Source organism: Podarcis melisellensis (genome assembly GCF_964234715.1).
Source record: "Podarcis melisellensis genome assembly, chromosome: 17".
In the NCBI taxonomy this organism is placed as follows: Eukaryota; Metazoa; Chordata; class Lepidosauria; order Squamata; family Lacertidae; genus Podarcis; species Podarcis melisellensis.
The window spans coordinates 11,683,739-11,706,576 of NC_138534.1; the positions used below are offsets into that span (position 1 = coordinate 11,683,739).

General features: G+C 44.7%; 1 protein-coding gene across 2 annotated transcripts in view; it reads right to left on the minus strand.

Annotated features, from left to right (window-relative positions):
- The window catches only part of LOC309359746 (ovostatin-like), a 58,944-nt gene that overhangs the window by 18,397 nt on the left and 17,709 nt on the right, over positions 1-22,838 (minus strand). For both annotated transcript variants that reach the window (XM_081893758.1, XM_081893759.1), the window contains 13 exons: positions 21,262-21,480; positions 20,034-20,091; positions 18,594-18,751; positions 17,391-17,540; positions 16,005-16,172; positions 15,253-15,388; positions 13,053-13,164; positions 11,098-11,326; positions 9,787-9,913; positions 8,118-8,239; positions 6,965-7,016; positions 4,218-4,301; positions 186-362 (listed from right to left, as the gene is read on the minus strand). In XM_081893758.1, the coding sequence (XP_081749884.1) occupies positions 186-362; positions 4,218-4,301; positions 6,965-7,016; positions 8,118-8,239; positions 9,787-9,913; positions 11,098-11,326; positions 13,053-13,164; positions 15,253-15,388; positions 16,005-16,172; positions 17,391-17,540; positions 18,594-18,751; positions 20,034-20,091; positions 21,262-21,480 (1,792 nt within the window). The remainder of the gene's footprint in view (positions 1-185; positions 363-4,217; positions 4,302-6,964; positions 7,017-8,117; positions 8,240-9,786; positions 9,914-11,097; positions 11,327-13,052; positions 13,165-15,252; positions 15,389-16,004; positions 16,173-17,390; positions 17,541-18,593; positions 18,752-20,033; positions 20,092-21,261; positions 21,481-22,838) is intronic.

Genomic DNA, 22,838 nt, shown 5'->3' on the forward strand with positions numbered 1-22,838 from the left:
GTTTGTGTACATGCAGTTCAATCCAATGCCACATTTAGTCCAGGGCAAAATGAATACCAAGGCAAGTGTTAGCCATAAGGATGTAAGGAAAGCACTAATGAATGAGAGGAAAGGTCCGTCTAGTCTGGTGTTCTGTTCACACTGTGGCAAACATGACGGCCATGGAAAGCCCACAAGCCTCCTACCACTGGTTAAGTATCCAATGGACTTGGATTTGGTCTCCTCATCCAGTTGTCCTGTTGCCTTTAGATATTCCATGACGTAAATAATGGGTGCAAAGAGTGCCATGTTCTGCTCCCCACAGCCGTAGGGCATCCGGAGAAGTTGATGAAGGTTCTGCATGGCTGTGCCCATGAGGTCTCCTGTCAAAAATATCAATCAATCTTTATTAGGGCCCAGAGACCCAACAAATCATTACAAAGCAATGCACAATTCATACAGCCTACCTCCAGGTTAAACAAGCATTTTGTTCAAAAGATAGGGATCATTGGTTCTTGCAACCACTGATAAAAACTTTGCCACTGCTAATGTTCTAGCATTTGTCCGGTCTTCCAATAGGAACCTGACGTAGTGAGCCTCTGATTTTCTCAAGAAAGGTACCAGCAAGGGTAATATCAGTTCAGCCCTGGCTTGCTCATATTTTGCACAATGCAGCAAAGTATGTTGTATGGAATTGATTTCTTGAGCACAAAAGCAAAGTCTGTCCTGGTAGGGAACTCCTCTCAACCTGCCATCCAACACTGCAGAAGGAAAGACGTTTAGTCTGGCTTTGGTGAAAAGCCTTCGTTAATTTGGTACTGTCAGGTTTTTAATGTAAGATGTTAACTTAAAGGCATGCCCATATTGTGCTCCTACTGCCAGCGGACTACAGACTATGTGTGATCGAGATCGCAAGTCAGTGTGCATTATCTTTGCTTTAATATCTTTTGGGCGCCTTCATAACCCAGGTAATACAGTTGGGGGGGGGGTGACAGACCAATAGAGGTGGCTTTTCTAGCCATGGTTTTCTGCCATTTGCTGACAAACTCCTCATTGGTCAGGTTTTGGCACAAACCCTTCCCTAGGTCAAACACTGAAATCCTGAGCCAATGTTTTAGGGCAGCCCACCATGCTTTAGTTGAAATTGGGCATTAACCAGCTTCTAACAGAAGTATGGAGAAATATGGTTTTGACAGCATGACATATGTGCATATTTTTGCCAGCAGTTCCTCCCAGCACAATGTGTTTGTGTGTATTTTCCCCAACCTATTTTTCTGCATGTTTCCCCCTTCATTTTTGCAAATGCATTTTTGTAAGCATTGTTCGCTTGGCAAACTGTGAACATTTCAAAAGACTGCTGTGTTTCCATTCACACATTGCTTCTGAAAGTGTGAATTTGATAGGTTTGGCTTCAAATGAGACCCGAATCAATTTTCTTCCCCAACCTACTTATCCTACACTGTGATATCAGGGATTTTGCAGGAAGAGCAAGCAATAGAGTGGTGAAAAGCCAAATGAAAAGCTCTGCTGGGACAGCCAAATTCAGTTAATAACCAGAGGTAATGATTCTACCTGGAAAAGCGAATCCCTTTTAGTTCTTCCCAATCCCAAAAGCAACTTGAAAGATGCTGAGCACAAAAACCTATTTGTCCGCAGTTTGACAGGTTTCTTAACCAGAGGCACCTCTCTTATGTCTATAATATTTTAGACCGATTGTCCAGAAAACACTGGGAGAAATTAAGTTATTCCGACCCTAAAACTACAATGGCTGCCCTTGTGAGAAAACCACTGAAGCTAGCCTTCTGGGATTTGCCAGGATTCATATGCTCAGAAGGGGCAAGCTTGCCTGCAAATTTCATCCAATTCTTCACCCAAAATAAAAAAAGCTGTTTTTTAAAATGAGATCACATTCTGTATTTTAGAGGCACTTGGTACAAAAGGCTCTAGACCTTTTTGCCTCTAATTTCTTCATCATCGTCATTTCATTTCTATACCGCTTTCTATTTTTAAGAAAAAAATATATCCAAGAGGTTTACAACCTCCATCCAATAAAACAATCCGGAATAAATGTCAAATATAAAATATACATTCAAGGCAGGAATGCATTAACAGGAAACTAAAATATTATCTTAAAGATTTCAAAATAAATACATTACCAAGGAGGTCAACGACACAATGCACATTTGACACAGTAAAATTAACAACAACAAAAATTATATTAAACATTTCAGAATAAAGCATTGTTAATTTGGCTGGCTTTATCCATTCTGGAGGGACTTTTTTTTCTTTAGCAGTAGGGGTGGGGTGGGGGGAAGAGACATATCATAAAGAGAGAGAGATGTAAAGGCAATTTTTTAAAATTTCCCAATACAGTCATGCTTCGGGTTACAGATGCGTCAGGTTGCGTTTTTTGGGGTTATGGACCACCAAAACCCGGAAGTACCGGAACGGGTTACTTCCAGGTTTCGGCGGTCGCACATGCGCAGAAGCACTAAATTGCACTTTGCGCATGAGCAGAAGCACCAAATCGCAGCCTGCGCAGACGCGCCGCTGCAGGTTGCGAACGCTGCGGGTTGCGAACGTGCATCCCACACGGATCACGTTTGCAACCCGAGCATCCACTGTAGTGAATCGGGAAGAAAGAACAAGGAAGACTTGGACCCTCAAGTTGGATCTGGCAGCTCCAAAGTGGTCTGAGCCAAATCAGACTGTTTAAAATGCAAAGGGCGGGGGCGGAGTTCTAAGCTGAATATTGTTGATGCACAACCCTAGAATAGTCCCCTCATGAAAGCTGCCCCAAAATGCTTCTGGATGCTCATTACACATGCAGAAATTGCTACACTTGCATGCACACTAGCCATATTGCATGGAGATAGCGGGTGGTGCTGTGGGTTAAACCACAGAGCCTAGGACTTGCCAATCAGAAGGTTGGTGGTTTGAATCTCCGCGATGGGGTGCTCCTGCTCCTGCCAACCTAGCAGTTCGAAAGCACGTCAAAGTGCAAGTACAGTGGTACCTCAGGTTACATATGCTTCAGGTTACATATGCTTCAGGTTACATACTCCGCTAACCTAGAAATAGTGCTTCAGGTTAAGAACTTTGCTTCAGGTTGAGAACAGAAATCGTGCTCCGGCGGCGCAGCAGCAGCAGGAGGCCCCATTAGCTAAAGTGGTGCTTCAGGTTAAGAACAGTTTCAGGTTAAGTACGGACCTCCGGAACGAATTAAGTACTTAACCGAGGTACCACTGTAGATAAATAGGTAGCGTTCCGGCGGGAAGGTAAATGGTGTTTCTGTGCGCTGCTCTGGTTCACCAGAAACTGCTTAGTCATGCTGGCCACATGACCCAGAAACTGTACGCCGGCTCCCTCGGCCAGTAAAGTGAGATGAGCGCCACAACCCCAGAGTCGGTCACGACTGGACCTAATGGTCAGGGGTCCCTTTACCTTTACCTATCAAACATCACTGGTTGCCAAGAAGATATGCTTGTGTGGAAATTGCACTCCTTGCAACTGGGCTGGTGTGCATAGCTAGACCTATGAACATATGACTTCTATATGGAGTGTTACCACGTGGAACTCATTTCCTGATGCCTGAAGGAGCTGTTGCATTTGAACTAGGGAGGCTCAACAAGGGAGCAAAAATAGTCACAGGAACACCAGTAATAATGCCATATATCTTTGCCAAGACAGGAATGGTTTACTGAGGAGGAGCTGCATGGCATGTGAAATCTGTATCTCTGTGAATTGCAAAGTCAGAAGTGGAAATAAAGACTTTACACCTATGAAGAAGTAGTAAAAGGCTAAAATAATAATAATAATAATTTATTTATACCCCGCCCATCTGGCTGAGTTTCCCCAGCCACTCTGGGCGGCTCCCAATCGAGTGTTAAAAACAATGCAGCATTAAATATTAAAAACTTCCCTAAACGGGGCTGCCTTCAGGTGTCTTTTAAAGATAAGATAGCTGCTTATTTCCTTGACATCTGATGGGAGGGCGGGCACCACTACTGAGAAGGCCCTCTGTCTGGTTCCCTGTAACCTCACTTCTCGCAATGAGGGGACTGCCAGAAGGCCCTTGGTGCTGGATCTCAGAACAGACAAATCTTTTCTGACATGCAAGATGTCTCCTGACTCATAAGAAGCAAAATAAGATTCCAATTAAAACATCTCCAAGATTATTATCCAAATGAGTGAGAGTGAATGACAACCTTGTCCTTGCAAGAAACCTATAAACTGACCTATGCAAGAAAAGTAAGCTCTGGCCGATCCTTCCACCAGATTTTCAGGGAGTTTCAGAGACACTGACTCAGAGACGACAGCACCTGCAATTAAAACATTAAACTTAAAATATATTTAAATGCATTTTTAAAATAACTATTAAATTTCCAAATATAACAACAAAAAATCTTCAACAAATTTCTGAACCATAATTTTGATGGATTCCCCTCCCCCTCTTGGTTTCATTATTTAATACTCTTTCACGCACGTTCTTAAAAAACCTTACACTCTTACTGTTTCAATTTTAAACCTTCTTCATCGTGTTACAAGTGACATATAAAAGTTTTCCTAATGTAAAAATCTATACACAAAGCTTAACAGATATGCATTAAACATTTCAGAGTCCTCTTTCTTTCTTGGGTTTCAAATTAACTAATTTGTGCTGCATAGTTCAATAGCTTATTTTACCAATCTTCCTTCCTTCCTTCCTTCCTTCCTTCCTTCCTTCCTTCCTTCCTTCCTTCCTTCCTTCCTTCCATACAAAGGAGTATAGAAACTGAAATATACTCAGAGTCGCAAAGTGATTTCATGCTCTTTATTCAGCTCATAGTGGTGAGGAGGAATGAATGAAAGTCCCCTCAAAGTATCTGCTTTATATACATTATTTACACAATGGGCTGCACATGATTGGCTAATTCTGGAATTCTACTGTAAGCCAATCAGGTTGTGGATTCACTTATATCTGGAGCATGATTGGGTGGTTCCTGCCAACCAATCTTACTGCTGCATTGTTCTAGGACCAATCAGACTGCTGCATTCTGAATCCTATTGTTCTAGGACCAATCAGACTGCTGCAGTTTGGATCCTATTCAACTCAGTACATAACGGAAACCAAGTGCTACATGCAGAAAATAAGCATAAATAGGTGCACAACAATCACCCTCAAGAGATTGATCTTGCTACCTATTTATAAATGTGGGAGAGCCCTCTTCTGCTTGTTCACAACTACATTTCAAAAGCTTGCTGTGACTCTCACTGCTATGTAAGGCAGGTTTTTCCTAAGTCTCCAGGTTTCGAAGCGCCCCTTGGCAACACAGCCTCCAAGGGCTCTCCTGGCCTCCTTCCATGACTCCCCTATCTCAGTTCTTCTGCTGCGATACCATGACGCCATTCCTGGTTCATCTCTGACAGCTGACAGCAGCTCAGCCCCGAGGCCATCCCATTCACAAAACATCTTGCCCAGAGAAAATTGTCTGGCCATTGCACAAAGATTGGCCAGGCATTTTTTTTCTGGACAAGGAATTCCATAACTGGGACACAAGAACTGAAGCCCTAGATCTCACGACAACCCACTCACAGTCGAGCAGTCTTGATGTTACCATACAAGGCTTTCGGTATATTTTCTTACCGATGTTCCTGCACATTAGTGAAACGCTATGCAAAAAGAATAGTCAACTAGCCATAAATACTGTAACAAAAGTGCTTTTTTGCACACTAGGTATGTAGAGGAATGGAAGACAAAATGAACTGAATAAAGAACTGCAACAAACTGCCTGTGTTTGTGCTCTGTACAACATTCAGATATATATATGAAAACTAGAACAAAAGAGCCCAGTTCCACTTCAGAAACAATCCCAGGTAATTTGGAACGCCAAAAATCAACAGAAATTCAGCTGAGGAGTATGTTGGAAGCATTCCTCTTCTGACTTGGTACATCCTAATGATTTGACAGGGCTGTAAAACAAAGCCACTTCCGGCCTGCCCAGGAGGTGGGGTTGCGGGCTTCACGCCCACCCCACGTGAGCGGGGGCTGGTGCCAGCCCCCGCGAGAGCAGGGGAATCCCGGTCGGGTCTCCCCCCCCAGCCAGCCAATCAGCTGGCTGGCTGGGGGGGGCGTGGCCTGCCCTATTTAGGGCCGGCGCGGAGGGGGCTTGCCCTCTTTTCGTCGGCTCGCCCCCACGTTTTCCCACCCTCCCTCCCTTTAACTAGGCTTAGGTAGGTCTTTGACTTTGCTATGGACTTCAGTCTGTCGCCGCAAGGGGCATGGTAGAAATTTTTCCCAATTGGCGTTTTCTGGCCTTTTGGTTTTTCGCCTACCTCGTAGCAACTCGTCACAACTTCTCGGCATTGGCGGTAGCTATTGGTAAGAAGGGGTTAAGAGGATGTGTGTGGGGGGAGGAACGCCATCACCTCCCCCCAGCGACCAAAGGGTGGTCCGTTAAAGGACTCCGGGGGGCGTGGCCCTGTCCAAAGCCTATGGAGGGGTGGGCCAAAGGCACGCCCCAGAGCGGTGACCCAGGGGAGCTCCTAGTCGACGTGCCTCGGCAGGAGACTCCCCCAATATAAGGTTAACCCTTCCCCGTGTCTCCAGCAAATGGGCTGGAGCCGGATAGTCATTAGGACCAATGCCTAAGCCAATGCCTCTCATTCCTGAATTCAATAAAGTTGTGGCCTAATTCGCCCAAGTAACCTTAAATTATGGTGTCTTGTGTCTTTATTTATCCTGGTGGGGGGGGGCGGGAACTCGCCACGCAAATCCTTAAACCCTGGTTTAATCATTTCCCCCATATAAGCCGAGCCTAGAAAATTTGCAGCAGAAGTGATGCAAGGCTCTTTTTTATTTTTACTTATTTGCAGGTAGCAGGAAAAAGGCAGCATCCCCATTACAATACTATTAGTTGCTCCCATGAACCTTTCATTACTTTTTGACAGGTTCCTCCAGTTCCCATGCTCATAGCAGCCCACCAGAAGAAAGCAACCCTCTTACCTTTTGCACAGATAAGGCTGCTCTGGGTTAATTCTCTTTCAATGCCTTCAGGCTATGAGAACAAAGAGGCAGAAGGAGGACATACAAATGAATGAAGAATGAATGAATGAAACAAAGAAATAGCAAAACAGGGAAATCCTACATCTTTATAAACGATAACTATCACCGCTGACACTCACATTATTTTGTATTATATTGTAGTGTAACATAATGCTGACTTAAATCTGTCTAGGCTTACTATGGCTTTTGGAATCTAACTCTGAATTCCTTTGCTTATCGTCAATCAGATTTTTGTTGTTTGTAGATGCTGGATATTACAATGTAATTCACGAAAACAAACAAGACAGTCTAAGAGCAAGTTAAACATATACACCCCAACCCCCCCCCCAGCAAGTTGTCAAAACTTAAAACTGTCCAGTTCTGCCATTCATTTAAACTGTTGCATATATAAACAATTCTGAGTTCTCATATCTCCCCACTCTTCTCTGCCTCCCAGCTTTGCTACTGGAATTTCACAATGCAGAGTGCCTCATCATTCAGCCTGGACACTGAGGTCCAGCTCCAAGGGCCTTCTGGTGGTTCCCTTTCTGTGAGAAGTGAGGTTACAGGGAACCAGGCAGAGGGCCTTCTCGGTAGTGGCACTGCCCTGTGGAATGCCCTCCCATCAGATGTCAAGGAAATAAACAACTACCTGACTTTTAGAAGACATATGAAGGCAGCCCTGTTTAGGGAAGTTTTTAATGTTCAATGTTTTATTGCTTTGTTAATCATAATCATAATCATATTCTGTTGGTAGCCACCCAGAGTGGCTGGGGAAACCTAGCCAGATGGATGGGGTATAAATAATCATCACCATCATTAATTTTTTTCTTTCCTGCCTTTCAGCTCATAAAAGCTACTTACATTTTCAAAATGACAATAACACGAAGTGCTTCGGATGTTATACTGTATTTGCACAGTAGTGGAAGAAAAGGGAAAGTGGTGGAAGGAAATGAATGTCCAGTCCACTGGGGGTAAAACGCAGTGTGTAGCAAGTATGAGATACCCTTGCAGGGAAAAACGGGAATTGCTCCACATTTGATCCTGACTGAATTAGCTAATTAGCCGCTGAGAAGGAAGCACATTTTTTGAAGCTCAGATCTTCCCACTGTACCTCTACTAGCAATTCTCTGATCAGGGTGTCCTTCCGTCCCACATCCAAGCCCCCAGATGTTCCATTTCCACAGTCCCCGCTGTTTTTTGGAGCTTCAGCAGTAACAGACAAGGTCACAGCACCTGAAAGCAAACATTTTAATTTTTATTTTTGTTCTGGCACTTTCCCTGGGAAAACCTGCATTTTCCTGTTGAAACGAAACAAGCAGTAATAGTTTGTTTGTGTGTGTGGATTGCCATTTGCTCCGATTCAGTGATAAAACATGGATTTTCCTGCTAAAAGAGTTGGGACAAAAACCAGAAAACAAAACCCACTTGAATACGGAGCTTTAAAGCGCAACGCAAAAGGAAGTCTGGATGAGCCCTTAGAAAGAAGATTACAAATAGAAAACTAATTAATTTAGGTTTTTTGCCTTCTCTCTGCACAAGGAGCTTGCTCTCATTGTGCCAGTTTCTCTCTGGAACTTGCATGTAAATTACCCATGGTGGGTTGCCCTTTAGATATGCTTCCTGGAAAAGATGCAGCAAAAACCCAAAATAAAACCTTTCATGGGCAAATTTTCAGCTTCTCAGATTTCTTCTACAGATACAACTCTGAAAGCAAGAAGGGTCAGGATACTGAAAAACTCCTAGTGGGAAACTAGACCTGAGCTTAATAGAATGCAGAGCTGGTGGTTCATGCAAATGAACAAAAATCGAATTAAACTATTGAGTTCTACGGAGCTACAAAATTAGGGAGATGATCAACACTGGAAAACAGGCCAATTATAGACCTGCAAACTTGTGGTTACAGATGAAGGAGAAAATTGTTTCAGTTTGTATTTAAAGGTTTATATACCTAATTATAATTTCCTGAAATAATATGCAAACTGACACAAAGCCATCCTTCAAAATTTGCACGTCCACAAATTGTGCAATGCAGTTCTCCAGCCAAGCAATGTGTACAAAAATGCATGTACTAGGGTGAAGCATGCATAAGGTAAAGGGACCCCTGACCATTAGGTCCAGTCGTGGCCGACTCTGGGGTTGTGGCACTCATCTCGCTTTATTGGCTGAGGAAGCCAGCATGACTAAGCTGCTTCTGGCGAACCAGAGCAGCACACGGAAACGCCGTTTACCTTCCCGCCGGAGCAGTACCTATTCATCTACTTGCACTTTGACGTGCTTTTGAACTGCTAGGTTGGCAAGAACAGGGACCGAGCAACGGGAGCTCACCCCATCATGGGGATTCGAACTGCCGACCTTCTGATCGGCAAGTCCTAGGCTCTGTGGTTTAACCCACAGCGCCACCCACGTCCATAAAGCATGCATATGGATGCATAGATTAGTAAAAATAACATACAAAAATTCATTTTATTAGAAAAAGTTGCCTTGTAAATATGTGCGTATTAGGCAAACAGTGGGATATTCAAAGGGCAGTCAGGCCAACAATTTATAGGCACATGATATCAGTTGAAGTTCACAGAATTTTTCCTGGAGGTTTTCTAGAGAGAACTCTGAGACACTCCCACTCTTCCCTGACATAAAAATGGTTATAGAAAAAAAGACTTGGGTGGTCAGATCTGCAGGCATTCTGCATTTACATTTGGTGAACTGCATTTCTTATGCAAGTTTAAAACAGACAAGACTCCCAGTTTACAAAGCAGAGAGGAAGAAAGAAGCTCACTCACCAAGTTTTTTAACACTAATATTCCAAATGTATGTTTTCCTCTCACCGCCACACACACATCCTTTATCATTCAAAGGTGAGAGAAGTTGGGCTTGGAAATCCCGGGATTCGGCCATTGATACATTGACCTGCCATAAGGGGAGAAACTACAGTTAATTAACAGAGTTAGCGGGGCTTCCTAGGACTAAGGGAGGATGCTTTAACCTCAGACAGGGCAGAGAAAACCAAGACAAAAAGGTATTTCATTCAGTCTCCCCTACTATAGCAGGGATCTATAGTAACAGAAAACTAACCTAAAAACTAGAGCCAAAATTTGGAGACAAACTTAAAATAAGGACAGTACTGGGGTGGATTGGGAAAGGATAGAGGATGAACACAAGCTGAATAAATGCCACTCAACTCCACTAAACACTTTCTAAGGGACAGTACTTGGAAAGTGTTGGGTTGTGTGATAGTATTCTAGGATATCCTGGCAGCTCTCAAAATCTAGCTTCTCTCTCCAAACACCATCATTGGTGAGGTTGGGTGAGATCATTCTAGCCCTCGTTCAGTTCCCTTCCTCCCCTTCTCCTTCCTTATATGGTGCTGTAATTAATAATTGCAACAGTTTGGTGACAGTCTGTCTGGCTTTCTGAGAAACTGTAGTGATCTACAGATTTGGGACAACTCAATCCATTCTTCATTTATTTGTAGCTACTTCAACTTGAGCCAGACAGGGCACAAAGGGCCTTGAATTTGCCCAATTGGGTTCAGGATTTATCGGAATCTGGTGCACAGCACTATGTAAACAATATCTCTGACAGATCAAGGAACCAATGTAGTTCAACATTTATTATGTAGACTATCAGAAGGCATTGTAAATGTTCCAAGTAAATCCTTTGCACATAACTGCATCTAATTGTTTAAATACAAATGCAAAAACAATAAATGGGAATGTGTTATAAATTAAGTCAGCTAATTAAAAAGACAAGTTGCTTATACAGGCCAATAAAGCCCTGACAGAGTGCAACTGGTTTAGCTATCAGTCTCACTTGCCAAGGAATTGTAGTGAGAAGGGAGCTGGAGATCTCTGAAAGGAAACTCTCAGCACCTTAACTAACTACAGTCCCCAGGATTCCTAAGAAAAGGCACAACATCTAAACTGGTACAAACTCAGTAGGAATCTATGTGTTTGCAAGTGTGATGTGCTTTAGTCTAACCTTTTCCTGTTTATCTCACTGATGTGGATGGTTTGCACCCCAACCCGCAAAAACAATATGCAAGGGTCTTTTCTAGACATGAAAGAGAGCAAAGAAGGAATGAGAGGATGAACCTGAATGCATTCCTGCAGGTAGTTGAAGACAGTGACTCTACAGAGGAAATCTTCCCCTCTAACTATGGAGTAAGGCAGCGTCATATGAACAAAGAATATCTGGAAGGCAATCAGGGTGGCCGGCCTGGAGATGCCAAACCCAGCCTGCTTCTCCAAGCAAAAGGCACTGGCTTTCCACTCTGTGATGGTATCAGGGACGACGTAGGTGAGTTTTGCATGTCCATCTGAACTAATAAGGAGAGAAAAACAAAAAAGTTATATATAGAAACCCAGGCTTGACTATTTATATCCACATTACCAAGATGAAAAGCCTCACCACGTTCTTATGCTGTTGGGTTAAGTTGAAATGCGCATCACTTTAAAAAAACAAAAAAAACCACTCTCTCTACTGCAGCAGGCTACACTATGTACAGTGGATGCTCGGGTTGCGAATGTGATCTGTGCGGGAAGCACGTTCGCAACCCGCAGCATCCGCAACTCGCAGTGGCGCATCTGTGCACACGCGGGTCATGATTCGGCGCTTCTGTGCATGCACAAAGCATGATTTAGCACTTCTGCGCATGCACCGAAACCTGGAAGTAACCCATTCCGGTACTTCTAGGTTCGGCACGGTGTGCAACCCAAAATCACACAACCCAAAGTGTCTGTTACAGCAGATGCAAAAATCATTTGGTTTGCAGCATAGAAACTCTGTTAGTGGGGAGCAGCAAAGAGAATTGAGGGAATTGCGTGTGTTTAGCCTGGTAAAGAGGAGACTGAGGGGAGATATGATAGCCATCTTCAAATAGCTAAGAGGCTGTCAATGTGGAGGATGGAGCAAGCTTGTTTTCTCCTGCTCTGGAGGCTAGGACCCAAACCTATGGCTTCAAGTTACAAGGAAGGAGAGTCGGACTAAATATCAAGAAGAACTTTATGACAGTAAGAGCTGTTTGATAGTGGAATAGACTCCCACGGGAGATAGACTCTCCTTCCTTGAATGCTTTTAAGCAGATGTTGGGTGGTCATCTGCCATGCATGATTTTGTTGAGATTCCTGCATTTCAGGGAGTTGGATTAGATGACCCTCAGGATCTTTTCCAACTCTACAATTCTAGGATTCTATAAACAGAATCAAACCTGTGCAGAAATTGCCAGACAGGGCAGTGAAAGGCCTTCTGTGGTTTGCATAACACAATCTTATTTGCAAGATTCAGAATATGCACTGAACCCAGGGAATGTCATTCCCAGCTAGAGCTGTTCCCAAGATTTTGGTAGATCTCAGGCAATGTACCCTCAGAAGACCCTTTTAACTTGAAAGAGGAATGACATGCAAGGAGGAGGGATCAGGTAGAGGGATTCTGTGGCCCACTAGATGTTGCTGGACTCCCAACTCCCATTAGCCTCGGTCAGCATAGCCAATGTAGTCCAAAAACATCTGGAGGGTCACAGGTTAACCACCCCTGAGGTAGAACCAGGGATGGTTGAATCTGCCAATTTTGCTTCTCTCAGCTTTCCGTTTTCCCAATCTTAAATTTAGTTCTCCACATGCCTACATCATTTTGTTATTTTTTTAAAAAGTCTTTATGAAAATCCACCAGCATTTTGGTGCAAATTTCTCTTATACGCAGCTTTGTATGCAATCTTGCCAAATATATCATTTATTTATTTTTGCAAAGCATATTTCCCCTAATCTTACACATTCTTCTAAGTTACATTTACTGATACATGCATTTTTATACATGGGTGGAGAACTTCACTGCAAAATTTGGAGACGTGCAAATTCTGAAGGATGACTTTGTTTTGATTTGCATATTGCTTCAGAAAGTGAGAACTAGCTATATTCACCTTTAAATGCAAAGTAAAACAGTATCTTCCCTCATTCCCAGGTAGAACAAACTGGGTGCTGGCCACCTCTGGATACTCATTGTTCTTTGCAAAATCTTTGGCCAATGCCAATAACAGCCAGTGTCAACTCACCCAATATCAAACAGTTCCCATATCCAAGTTTCAGGGAAGAATCTCCGAACAGTCTCAATAACTTTATCTCGAGATACGTCTCCTGAAGGAGGTGGTGGCGGTGGCGCAGATTCTAAAACAATAAGAAAGGATATCTGGACTCTTAGTTCTATGAATTTGCAGCAGTAAGTGGTAGGACGCAGGAGCAGCTACATTATCCCCTATGCAAAAAAATCTGTAGACATTAATCTTGCTTGGTCTGAGAAGGAGTTGTGCCTGTTTTGGACCATGCTCTGGCTTACTTTATGACTATCCAGCTCCCCTGGGTCCCAGAAACCAACAACCTGGAGCCTAACCCTTCCTGTGGAATGACATCAGTTATATGGAGCAAGTGCTGGAAAATGCTCAGCAAAATGGCAGATATGACATGGGGAAGGTGTAAGTTCTGGAAATAGAAGAGTGTGCTGTGCCTGGGGGTAACCCAAGTAACGCGGTCCAAATCCAAGGGTTCTGCGAGGAGTCAATCTGACAGGGCCAAAGCAGGACACGAGGCAGGAAACCAGGCAAGGTCAGGCACAGGTTCACAGGCAGGTTCTGGCAAACAGCAACATTGCTCCCGCAACCTGGGGCGGGGTCCAGCAGCCTTTTATCTCTGTCAGGGTAACCCCCGGTGACTCACCTCCCTGTCATAGCTTTCAACCTTCCCTTTTTTTGGCGGGAAATTCCCCTATTCCAGCGCCATTTCCCCCTGCTTCCCACTGCTATCCTGGATTGTTAGATATCCCATAGACTGTCCCCGGAACAGGCGAGGCTGCTGATCCCTTATTTTCAAATCTGAAAGTTGACAGCTATGCTCCCTGTCTCGCCTGAAGGCAAGCACTCATCTTGCGAGTACTCAGGTCTCTCCTTCTCTCAGACCTCAGTCTCTGCAGCTCGGGAGACATTGGTGGGTTACTAGACCCAGAGGCCGCCTCAGCCTCCCCTGACCCAACCGGTAGTAGAGCAGCTGTAAGTGATTGCAGGCTCAGGCCCCTGATTCGGCCCAGCTGGTGTTTGTTGAAGGAACCTGTGCAGCCTGGGACTCTTCAGAATCAGGCCCCAGACTGGGTTCATATGCCGCCTGGGGCAAAGGATCCGGTGCAGACTGAGACTCCTCTGGCTCCGAGTCTGAGCCTGAGTCCCAGGCCATCACAAAGAGAGAATGACACAGAGCTAACATTTCCAGCAGTATCTCCATGTTTTTGATAGCATGCAGGTCTGTCTTCATGCAAACACAATGCATCATTTGATGCTGAAATTACTGAGCAATGGGCAGGCACTGCTGGCCACTACAATCACCTGGATATCCAGGTTCAGGTCTGGATCCAAGAAAGCATTCCCCAAACGATAAGCCTGCTGCTCCAGGAGGAATGCAGTAATATCCCGGATAGGCTAAACATATAATCCAGGACTACCAGAACGGGTGGCGCTGTGGGTTAAACCATAGAGCCTAGGACTTGCCGATCAGAAGGTTGGCGGTTCGAATCCCCGCGACGGGGTGAGCTCCCATTGCTCTGTCCCTGCTCCTGCCAACCTAGCAGTTCGAAAGCACGTCAAAGTGGAAGTAAATAAATAGGTACCACTCTGGCGGGAAGGTAAACGGCGTTTCCGTGCGCTGCTCTGGTTCACCAGAAGTGGCTTAGTCATGCTAGCCACATGACCCAGAAACTGTACGCCGGCTCCCTCGGCCAGTAAAGCGAGATGAGCGCCACAACCCCAGAGTCGGTCACGACTGGACCCAATGGTCAAGGGTCCCTTTACCTTTACCTACCAGAACACCAGGCAACTTTTCTGGAATAAACTTTGGCTGGTTCACTTTCATCCAGTCCAAAACTGCAGCCACATACAGATTCAGAACTTCCACCACCTCCATCTACATATGGTTGACACCAAACTCCAGGTGACACCTCCTAGCAACTTCATGTAGATGTGAAAAAGCCTGTGAGATGCAACAGCCTTCTGGCACAGGGCAGAACAGCAGTTCCCCATTGCTGCCTTCTGGAACCGACTCACTAGGTAAGCCCAGAATAGTAAGCCCCCCCCTCCCATCCCAAAAAGGTACTCCAGAAGGAAACCATGCTGAATGGTAGCAAAAGCTGAGGAAAAGTTCAGGATATTCTGCAGTTCTACACTTCATTCTCCATCTAACATTACGAGTTTGCACCATCCCCACCCAAATTACCTGCAAGGATAGGGCCAGATGTGGTTCTGGCAAAAATTTCAGATGACTCCTCAAAAGGCCGAAAAGGACCACGGCCACTGGAGCATATAACCGGTTGCCGAAGCCGGGAGTTGGTTACAAATTTTACACCCGTAGCCTGAATTTGAAAATAATAATAAATAGCTCAAGATTTTGCACACATTCCTCTTTTTCTTAATATTACTATCATCTCCATTATTTCTTTATTTAGATCATTTCTTCCTAGGGATAGACAGATCTGTCAATTTCAGATTCCCTCTCTTTCTCATATTTCTAATCTTAAATTCTCCACATTTCTACACGATCGCAACTTTTGAAAAAAGATTTCTCATGAAAATTAATCAACATCTTAGTGCGAATCTCTCCTTATTTTATATGCCATTTTTGCCTGATATAAACATATTTGCAAAACAGTTTACACCCGTTTTCCTCCTTGACCACATTCCAGCTCTACCCCACTTGATTCCTCTATATGTCAGCTGATTGAGTCATATGGGTCTCCTGCTGAGTCACCTGACACTTTGCCCACTTTGGAATGTATAGCCTTTAATATTCCAAGCTCCATTTCATTGACTTCTCTGTAATTTGAAAGCTAGTTAGAAAGCTAGTAAAGTGGAATCTTGCTGAGAATCACTAAAAAAAAAAACCCCCCTCCAAAACACTATTGAGAATGGAGATGGTTAGACATTTCTTTTCTCTTAACTGCTCACAAAAGAACTATGTGCAAGTCTTACTCTTATTTCTCCATAGATATCTGGTCCATAGTTGAAGTTAGCAGGAAAATAATACAAGCCATCATGAAATATGTTGTCCGGTGGAATGCAAGGCTCTTGGGGATCATCCTCTAGGTTGAGCTCATTGAAGTAGTAACCAACCATATCATAGCCAAGGAGACTGTAGACCTAAGAAGGAGAAACCAGTGCAGAAGCCTGTTATAAACAGGGCTAAAAATAAAATGAAATTCTGGACACAGACACTGAAATTTTGTGTCACAAATGACTGAAATGTTCAGCCTGCACAGGGTGAGACTCGTGCTTGCCTTGGAAGATTCCATATTGTACAACCTTGGTTTTTAGTAGGGCTACCATACGCCCAGGAATCGGGCTGCAAAAATGGCGGCTGAGTGGATTTTTGCTGAATCAGCAAAATATCCAGAAAACCTATCCGGAAAACCTGGCCATATTTTTTTGGGGGTAGGGGGGATTTTCACTTTTGGGAATATGGCAACCCTAACTTTTAGTGTATCCCTTACAGAAGTGGCACATCACCAAAGCAGAAGTTTCTGTTATAATCATCTCTGCTGCCCTTGCAACCTCTCAGCCAACCCTTTGTCATCCTGGTTACCACTTAGGGTGGCAGGATGGGAGCAAGCAAAGACTCATACTCAGAGCAGGACAAAACATGTCTCTCGACTAGGGCCCGAAAGCCCGAAAAATAGCAAAGTGGTGAGAAAGGTCTAGAAACGCCAGAGCTGGTGAATTTATCGTGACTGAGTTTGGTCTTTCAAATTTCAGTGGCACCCTGTACAAGCCCCAAATTTGGTGCCCTCACCTCTCATATTCTGCTCTGCGTGTGCACTGCGTCATACTTGCAGTGCCCTACAGTGCCCCCTTCAACTCGGTGGCCAGCACAGCGGAACTGGTCATGCTGCCCTAAATCCACCTCTGGCCATGGACTGACTCTGGAAGTGAGGGATTGCAGCCACAGACAGAGCAGGAGTGGGTTAGTTCAGCCCCCCTTCATCAAGAGTTCCCAGACTCGGAAAGCTCACAGGCAGAGGGAGGGGAGGAGATAGATGACATTGAAGGGGTTGCCAGGCAACCGGGAGGTAGAACCAGAAGAGCTGAAAGGGTTAAAATGCAATGGAAGTACAAAAGAGGAAGGACTGGACTTTGGCGCCCTTCATGCTGTGACAGGGGCAGAGACTCAGAATGACCAACTCGTAGCTAAAAGCGGCAGGCTCAGAGCCATGCTCTGGACGTAAATTGTAAATAAATGTGGCATAAAACTGCCAGAGACTCATTAGTTCTTATTGGGGCTTGCTTGCCTGCCTGAGATCATTACACTCAGCATGCAAGATTCGGTGTGGGCAGAAACAGGCAGGTGGCTTTTGCTCTTACACTTTCAGCTGACAATTCTGTCTCTGGCTTCAAGAGAAGAACGCTCTGGTCCACAGCTCGCAGAGCACAGTGGGAGTTGGGAGCAGCTTTGACATCAAGGCTGACATTTGAAGCTGGAAGAGCTTCCTTCACGGAGAACTGGAGGCTGACCTGAAATCAAGTATAAAACATTTGAAGGATTAATTTCATGGGAAGGCCAACTGATTTCTAGATGACCTTAATATAAAGCCTTCTTTCCATCTTAGACTCTTGGAAAGCCACCATACTTAGATTGAGAAACCTGTTGTGGCCTATTGTGTTACACTGGGTTTATTTCACTTATCAGTAGGGGCTTCCTGTATAGCTGAATAGGAAAATGAATTATGGAGTGGGGCACATTTATTTCATCTTCTAGCTGAACATGTCTTATGCTTGTTGGAACTGATGGCTAGTCCCCAGGCTATGAAACATCATCAGGGAGGGGGGCAAGCTGATGCTGAGAGGGGTTGTTAGACAACCACTAAACACTTGTCCTCACATTCTGCTGTAAGCCATACAACTTCCATACAATGAGCAAACTTCTGAAATTCCAGAAGACCAAAAAGAAACTAAAGCTTAACTCATCCAGCTTTTCAAGGAGCTTTCCTAAGAACAAATTGCCATGTTCCACATAACACCGGTCTTGAAAGACCTACATTGGCTCCCAGTACGTTTCCGAGCACAATTCAAAGTGTTGGTGTTGACCTTTAAAGCCCTAAACGGCCTCGGTTCAGTATACCTGAAGGAGCGTCTCCACCCCCATCGTTCTGCCCGGACGCTGAGGTCCAGCACCAAGGGCATTCTGGCAGTTCCCTCATTGCAAGAAGCAAAGCTACAGGGAACCAGGCAGAGGGCCTTCTCGGTAGTGGCGCCCGCCCTGTGGAACGCCCTCCCATCAGATGTCAAAGAGATAAACAACTACCTGACATTCAGAAGACATCTTAAGGCAGCCCTGTTCAGGGAAGTTTTTAATGTGTGACATCTTAGTGTATTTTTGGTCTTTGTGGAAGCCGCTCAGAGTGGCTGGGGAAACCCAGCCAGATGGGCGGGGTACAAATAAATAAATTATTATTATTATTGTCAGCACACAACCCCATAGTCGTCCACGACTGGATCTAACAGTCAGGGGTACTTTTACCTGCATATGAAGTGTTTTGCAGTTCTTACCTCATTGCGTTATCTTACCTTATTGTGGAAGCACTTTTCTATCTCGAATCTGGCAGTATCAGCAACCACCTCCCTCTCAGGATGTAGAGTATAGACCAGCAGCGTGGCAACGGGAGCCATGTTTGCATCGACAGAAAGTGAGATGTAAAAGTGGCCTTTGGAAGCTGCCAAATCATCTGCATGGAGAACAATGAGAGACAAGCTGGAATCCTCAGCCTGAAACACAAGGCTCCTGGCAGAGAGCTTTGAGAGAAGACGATAAAGAGGCTTGCACACTAACAAAATTTACACTGGCTCAACAGACTCAATCACCGTTCAGGATCATGGTATACAAATATAATAAATAACCAATGGGGCTTTAAAAAAAAGAATGTACCGTATTTTTTGCTCTACAGGACTCACTTTTTCCCTCCTAAAAAGTAAGGGGAAATGTGTGTGCGTCTTATGGAGCGAATACAGGCTGTGCATCTATCCCAGAAGCCAGAACAGCAAGAGGGATTGCTGCTTTCACTGCGCAGCGATCCCTCTTGCTGTTCTGGCTTCTGAGATTCAGAATATTTTTTTCTTGTTTTCCTCCTTCAAAAAGTATTGTGGTCTGGTGCGTCTTATAGAGCGAAAAATACGGTATGTGATGGGGCAAGAATTTGACACACGAGCACATTTTGCAAGCAAAATCAAGGCAGACATTTCACCTACATTCTTCCTATACCCAGAGCCACCGCGGCTCATCCAGTTTTTCCGCCTGAGGCAAAATGGGAACGTGCTGTCCTTGCTGTCTCCCCCCTGCCAACCTCTACCAATGCCTCACTTACTAGGGTCATGTGGCGGTGGATTCCAGTGAGGTCTCATGAGATCTCGCTAGAAGCCACTGCCATTTCTGTTAGGCACCTGTGGGCAGGTGGGTACCCTGTGGGCACCAGAGGCAGCTATCTCAGTCCGCCCCATGGGTGGGCTGGCCCTGACCCAGAGCCTCTAACATATGGTACCTCCCTCCAAGAAAACAAATCACCTTGGGGAAGAGAGATGGAGTAGTAGCCAGATGAGTTTTCAAAGGCTGGAGGGTCCCAGATTATTCCCAAGGAGGGGAAAACAAAGAAACTGCTGTTGTGGGGGCAATATTGTACCCCACTGAAGAGGAGTCTAATACCCTAAGGGTTTACTGTGGAACGAGGCAGCGAGTTTGCACTCCAGGAACAGTTTTTCCAAGATCAGCCCTATAGTGTAGTCCAATTTGGAAACCAAAGAAGAAAAGCTCTCAACGTTTTGGGCATATTGGAACTGATTTCTTGCCAACAACAGCTAAGAGCAGAATGAGGGGCAACAATAGCTGTGAACAGCTACAAGAAAACATACACAACAGTAGGAGGGGTTTTCAGACCCTTTCGTACCCTTCAAAATGGCCGTTTTCATGAGGAAAACCAAACAAACACCACTAAATTTTGGCACAGCACTACTTACCACGACTGAGAGTGACAACTCTTCTGCCTGAGTTTATAATTTTGTTCTTCACCAGTACCTGTATACACCAAGAAGGAAATAAGCAATAGGCAGTGTCACTCAAGGGCATGGGAGAAGTATGGTTCAAAAAAATTGCCTCACAGCAGAATCTCAAATTATGAATACAAGTTTGGAAGCCTTTTGATATTTTGAAATGTATCAAAACTAATTTTTCTCTCCCCTGTTCAGTGAATCCTTATTCACCTTATACAAAATATATTAATGATCGTGCACACACAAAATCCTGCAGTGTTTACCGTGCAAAAATTGCCACGTGTCTCCTCATGTCACTCAGTAACTATGGCCCATAGTGGCAGTGATGGAATTCCTGATAGTTCTTATCCTTTTGAGCAAGGGAATCAGTTGTTCTGAGCTCAGCACACTCAGTGTTTTATCAGTGCATATCTGTAACCTGGCTGGGGGTTGGGGGATATATAAACTGATTTACATTGAGATATGAGAAAAATTAGGAAAACTTCAAAATTCATTCCAGCTTTGGAGCATGGAGCATTAAACCTGCATTCAGAATGAATTTCACCGTTTTCCTAGTTTTTTAAATGTCTTTTTATATAAAAAAGGAAATGTTAACCATGCACGATCATCTCCTAGTTAAATCAGAATTCAGGAAGAGTGCAGAGAAAGACCAATGATACAGAATGGGGGAAATCTACTCATCCGGCTTTGCCACAACTGAACCCAGCTGGGAGTGACGTGGTGGCTTGGGTGCCCGCAGGCTCTGCGCTGACCCAAAAGGTCCGCCCGCCGCCTCCCCCTCAGCTGTAGGGTGGCTGAGTGGGAGGAGGCAGGCAGATTCTTCGAAGGCCCAGTGGAGCGTCCTGCCCTGGTTAGCCCCGCCCCCTAGGCGACTGGCCCCACCCCTGGGCGCAGGGCATTTGCGCTGCCCCAGGTGCCTGATCGGCTTGCTCCGCCGCTGGCTCTGCATTGGTTCGAATGCTTTGGGAACACATTTTTGCCACAGAACGGTTTACAATAATCATTCTTGAAAAAGATTTCATTGAAACAAGTCAGGTAGCTTAATAAAAATTCCTTCTCGACATCTGTTTATGGGTCACATACCTCCTTTTGCATTTTGTTTGATCTTTTTTTTGCAGGCATATGTCCCCCCCCCCACCCCCAATAAATACTTCCATGTCAAATAAAGAAAACTGAGCAGCTCTTTGATACTTACAAAGAAATAGAAGGTTGCAGTGTTCCTTCTTTTTATATTCAGGCTGTAGGAGACTTTGATTCTGCTGACCTGGTCGCACGGCAACTCTCCTGGCACTTGGTGTATCTTCACAAAACTATCTGTTCTGGAGTAGAAGCGCTGGACTGAATGATAGGCCTCTGGATAGTAGGGTAATAACCAGCCATCACTGTTGCAATTGTCATTGGGTTTATATATTAGCTGTAGGCAATGGGGAAGGGAGGGCAGAGAGGAGGAAGATGTAGAAATCAGGACATCACGTTATTTCTCCATGGGAATTGGACAAGTCAGGGTCATTGGAAGCCTTCGGATTACAATAGGCATAGGCAAATTCGGCCCTCCAGATGTTTTGGGACTACAACTCCCATCATCCCTAGCTAACAGGACCAGTGGTCAGGGATGATGGGAGTTGTAGTTCCAAAACATCTGGAGGGCCGAGTTTGCCTATGCCTAGATTACAAGCTGCAAATAGGGACATACAGCTTTAGTGACTGATTTGTTCTTTTTTTTGTTTTTTAATTGAATTTATATACCGCCCTCTACCTGGGGGCCTCACAGAATAAAATCAAGATATAAAACCACAAAATAAATAATAATAATAATTAAAAAACAACCCAATAGCCCCCCCCAAACTCACATTTTAAAGGGCATGGGATGTAAATCAGATAAACCAAAGGCCTGATTAAAAAGGAATGTTTTTGCCTGGTGCCTTGTTACAAACTTAATTTGTTCCGGAGGTCCGTTCTCAACCTGGAACCGTTCTTAACCTGAGGTATCACTTTAGCTAACGGGGCCTCCCGCCGCCACACGATTTCTGTTCTCACCCTGAGATAAAGTTCTTAACCCGAGGTAGTACTTCCGGGTTAGCGGAGTCTGTAACCCAAAGTGTTTGTAACCTGAGGTACCATTGTATAATGAAAGCGCCAGGCAAACCTCCCTGGGGAGAGTATTCCACAGATGGGGAGCCACTGCAGAGAAGCCCCGTTCTCGTGTTGCCACCCTCCGGACCTCTTGAGGAGGAGGCACATGAAGAAGAGCCTCAGAAGATTATCTCAGGGTTCGGGTAGGTTCATATGGAAAGAGGTGGTCCTTGAGGTATTGTGGTCCTGAGCCATTTAAGGCTTTACAGTGGTGCCCCGCAAGACGAATGCCTCGCAAGACAGAAAACCCGCTAGACGAAAGGGTTTTCCGTTTTGGAGGCGCTTTGCAAAACGAATTTCCCTATGGGCTTGCTTCGCAAGACGAAAATGTCTTGTGAGTTCCTGCGGGATTTCCCCCCTTTCCCCCCCTTTTTCTAAGCAGCTAAGCCGCTTATCAGCTGATCCGCTAAGCCGCTAATAGCGCTAATCCGCTAAGCTGTCAATGGGCTTGCTTCGCAAGACGAAAAAACCGCTATACGAAGAGCCTCACGGAACCAGGACTTGGAATTGGACCTGGAAACTAACTGGTAGCCAGTGCAGTTGGACCAGGATCACTGTAATATGCTCAAACTGTCTTGCTCTGGTGAGCAACCTGGCTGCTGAATTCTGCACTAGCTGAAGTTTCCAAATCATCTTCAT